At 28.5% G+C, this 4,572-nt stretch overlaps 1 protein-coding gene across 1 annotated transcript; it reads left to right on the plus strand.

Moving 5' to 3' along the window:
• The first annotated feature begins 2,292 nt into the window (after positions 1–2,292).
• LOC120086784 lies at positions 2,293–3,719 on the plus strand. Its single transcript, XM_039043577.1, has 2 exons — positions 2,293–2,818; positions 3,297–3,719. Exons 1-2 carry the CDS (start codon positions 2,359–2,361, stop codon positions 3,680–3,682), a joined length of 846 nt encoding a protein of 281 aa, XP_038899505.1. The 5' UTR covers positions 2,293–2,358; the 3' UTR covers positions 3,683–3,719.
• The last annotated feature ends 853 nt before the right edge of the window (positions 3,720–4,572 follow it).

Raw genomic sequence — 4,572 nt, forward strand, 5'->3', positions numbered from 1 at the left:
ATTTTGTAACAAAAACTTGAATTCAAACTCAACATTACAAGTTTTATAATAGAGAAAAATCATCCTTAGGATGAAAAATAATTGCTTCTTTTATCCATTAACTTTCGTAATAATAACAATTTAGTCCCTAAAATTTTAAATGATAATAATTTATTTCTTGCTTTTAAATTTACGACTTTATTCGATAATCATTTTGTTTTTTTATTTTTTATAGTTAAGTTTATTTTCGCTTAATAGAGTTGAATTTCTGGTAAAATTCTAATAACAAAAACAAGTCTTTAAAAACTACTTTTTTAGTTTAAAAATTTTTGTTTGGTTTTTTAAAATATTTGTAAAAAGTAGACAAAGAATCAAGAAATTTAAAGATGAAATGACTTCTCAAGGACTTAGTTTTTTTAAAAAAAAATTAAAAACCAAATGGTTATCAAATGGAGCCTTAGTTGTGAAGTTTAGTATTATAACAAATTATTTCATACATTTTAAATTCGATTTGTAATAATTTAATTATTTTTTTATAAAAATTCCTTCAAAATTAATTGTCAATTGTTATTATGCAATGACTTAGTCTTTGTTTTTTTTTTTCTCAAAGAAAGTGTTTGTTTAGTTTATCAATCAATAGGTATGATATCTCATTAAAATCTTTTGATAAGGATTAAATTCTTACCAACTTTAAAGCATAGTGAATAAAAGTGTTGTGCATTAAAATTTACAAATTTGAAAGTGTAGAGATAAAATGATTATCATCTCAAGCTAAGAGAGTAATTTATTGTCTCTATCGGAGCTTATGGACTAAACATGTTTTTTAAACCACAAAAATGCAAAATACCTATTAAATGAAATAATCACAACTTCATCCAATATCAATTTAAAATGTCAATCCTTCTCTCGTGTATCTATCTAAGGAGTTATAAGGGAAGAATCTTTACATACCACTTTTACTATTACATTTTTATTGAATGTCTATATTGTTCTTTGTCGAGTAGATGTGACATATCAAACATAAGTGTCCATTTGAAAGACATAAGAAGTAACAGTTCCAATTTTTAAGTTTACAAAATAAATTTACATATTTTAAAATGAAAGTTTTAGGTTGAACAGGTACAATTGATGTTGACAAAAATGACTCATTGAGATGGAATGTGACTGTTCTATAGTTTTTTTTAGCCCAATAGATGCAATTGATGCCAACTTGATGCATCTATTTGAAATAGAGGTAGTTACACATCGGATTGGAGCATCAACTCTTTCATTATATGTGTAAGATGCATGTATACAAGAAAAACAAAATAAGTAAAACAATGCATTATTTTGTGTATGCAAAAAAAAAAAAAAAAATTGCTTGTTCAAATCTTTATAATAATTTTTTTTGTAATTTTTTTTTCTTTTTGCAAAGGTATTGAATTGCAAAAAAGAGAACGAATCTCACAGTGTAAGGTCAAGGCACAAATAACATGACCAAAAAGCTAAAAGACGAGGCAAGAAACCAAACAAACATTTATACAAAAAGTGCACATAACACAAATTAGGGAAACGATCTCAAGGAAGAGAGTCGATACAATCCTCTCAATAAAAGTCTCTAGCAATTTGAACAACAAAAGAAAACAACAGACCGCACAATCTTACTAACTAACTGGTGAGGACACAAAGTAAATTATGGACACAAATTATGCTTTCCTAAATGTGAAATCACACCATACTACCCTCCAGATCTATGTCACAACTAATTGTCGGCAATAAAAAATGACAAATTCAGTATCCTAATGAAAAATCATATGAGAGCACCCTCCCCACAATAATAATCCTGCTAAAATTGTTAAAAGTACAATCAAATAATAAATGGTCTTAATACTCAACACCACTAGATACAAAGAACACAAACACCGAAAATAATATAAGACCACAAATTAATTCTAATTTTACCTCTAAAATTAACAAGGTGTATCAAATTTTGTCATAACCTAATTAAGTTAGCATTAAAATATCATTCTATGATTTTCATATCTCCTAAATTTTTATCGGACATCGACATTCTTCTAACATGATCATGTTCCAACATTTGGAATCTTCCTAGAACTTTACCGAATTACATAATGAATAATGCAACTTAAAAAAGGGACCCATGACTTTAAAAATCATTAATGAGTGCATATAATATAATGCCAATCTCCCATTGACTTAAGAAACTCCCAAAAACATAATGTCTAACCACCAAACAATTGAACTCTTCAAAGATCAAACTCTTGCTCCCCAATCAAACAAAAATATACTAAAAATCAAATACACCAATTAAACAGATAAAAAACTTGACAACAACAATCTATTATTTCTCTTCTCTTAAATAGTCTAAACCTCAACAAAATGATAAAAGAAAAAAGTCTTCACATGGCTTCAACTGTTCTCTTCCTCCTCATCTTAATCCCATCTCTAAAAATCCTCATAAATGGCTTCAACCCCTTATCCACTTTGGTAATTTGCCTATTCTTGAAGGCCCCACCTTATATTATTATTTCCTTTCTCAAGGCCATTCAGCTCTCTGGTGAGGCCTGTTTGAGTGCATTTCAAAGCCTTGCTGAAGCTTTGAAGTGTATTTTTGTTAGCACAATTGAGATGGGGTTGGGAATTTTAAGCTCTCTTGTGATGGCTGTGTTGGATGTAGTCTTTGGATCTCTTGTTGAGTCAGGCTCTGCCTTTGGAGGCCTTTTGGAGAATGCTAAGGCTTCTTGGGAAGGGGCTTTATTGGAACAAGTGAGGGAGATTATTGGGAGCCTTTGTGAGTTGATTCTTCAAAAGGGTTGGGAAATTGCAACTTCTTCTGCAGGTAATTAGGGGCTCAAGATGAAGAGTTGGATTATTTAGACTAGGGACATGTTCATAGAATTTCTCTTTTGCTATGAATTGGATAATGTTTTGATTTGAAATTATAGTTCTAAAAGTTTCATTTTAATCCATTTAATTTCATAAGTTTCAATTTTTGGTCTCTTGGTTTACACAAACATCTTATAAATGGTTCTGTTTCTTGTTCTTAGGAGACATAATAAAATGGGCAATATTGCCCCTATTTTCATTTCTATTTTGACTACTTTTTCCATGTAGTAATTTCTTATTTGGGTAATTATGTAAGTTGATTGTATTATAGTTTAGGGTGAAGTAAGAAATAAAATTAAACTAAAAAAACTAAAAACGATTGAGACTAGATTGAAAATTTATCCAACCAAACATGAAGAAATATGATCGAAAATGTACCAATACATAATTATTACGTACTTACGTTTTTAAGTTTAGTGGTGATTTAACAGGTGGGATATTTGAGTTTGTAACGATGAGCATTTCTACGTTGTTGAACGAACCCGGTTCGGCCATAGGAGAGCTAGTGGGGATGCTGAAGGAGTCATTAATGGAAGGGGTTGGTTCGTCCATGGAAGGAGTGCGAGGGATTGTTGGGAGCTTTATAGAGAAGATGGCGAATACGAGTTCTGAAGTAGCGAGTTCTTCTACATTTGGTTTCTTTGAGATTGTGAAAACCGTTTTTGATTTGGTGGTTAATTCTGGCTATACTGTTGGAGGACTAATTGAGAACACAAGGGCTGCATTGGAGGTTCTAAGAATGGAAGAAATTCGAGGGATTTTTGTGAGCCTTGCTAAGTTAGGTGTGAATGCTATTATTACTTATTTACTAGGTTAAATCCTCATTAATTATTTTTTCCTTCTTTTGAAAAAAATTATCCTTTTTAGCCCTTAATTTTTTTTTAATGACAATTTTTAAACTTTAAAATGTCATGTGTCAACTTTAAAAACTCGAAACTAAAAGTGTAAGTTTTGGAATCTCATAAACAAAATATATCTATGGTTGAAAATCCAGGACTAAAAATGAAATTTCTCCCTTTTTTATATCTAAAATTTTTGTCTATATTTATTATTTAAAAAGTTCCGATATAGTTCGTCATGTCTTAATGTTTTTTATGTAAAATTTAAAAATTCAGTTCATGAACTTTCAAGTCTTTGTTAAATATACATTTTAACCTTAAATTTCTTTTCTTTTCTTTTTTTTTTTTTTTTGAAAAAGATGGATGAATTTCCAAATTTATAAACTATATGTCTATTAACTAGTTTATAATAAATTCGATTTTGTGTCTAATAAATTTGTTAAATTTGTGTTTAATAGATTATTGACCTATTCAGTTTTTTTATATTCATTAATCTTTTAGAGACACAAAATTGAAAGTTTAATGTGCTAATAAATTTATTGATCGTATAAAGAATATTGATCTATATATGAGAGACCTATTACACACAAATTTGAAAGTTCAATAAGCTATTCAGGAATCTATTAAAGTTGAAAGTTCATGAATTTATTAGAAGCTTTTTAAAGTTCAACAACATTATTAAATACACAATTATGCTATTTAAAAAAAAAAAAAAAAAAAAAAGACACCAACTATAAAAGTTTATAAATTAAATTTATAATTCAACCTAATTTTATTTGTACTCTTATGATCAGAATATATTAAATGTGATTGATTGTAAGTTTGCCTATTATGATTAATTAGTAAGAAAATTCAAAATTTATGTCAA

The sequence above is a fragment of the Benincasa hispida genome, chromosome 9 (genome assembly GCF_009727055.1).
Source record: "Benincasa hispida cultivar B227 chromosome 9, ASM972705v1, whole genome shotgun sequence".
NCBI classification, from domain to species: Eukaryota; Viridiplantae; Streptophyta; class Magnoliopsida; order Cucurbitales; family Cucurbitaceae; genus Benincasa; species Benincasa hispida.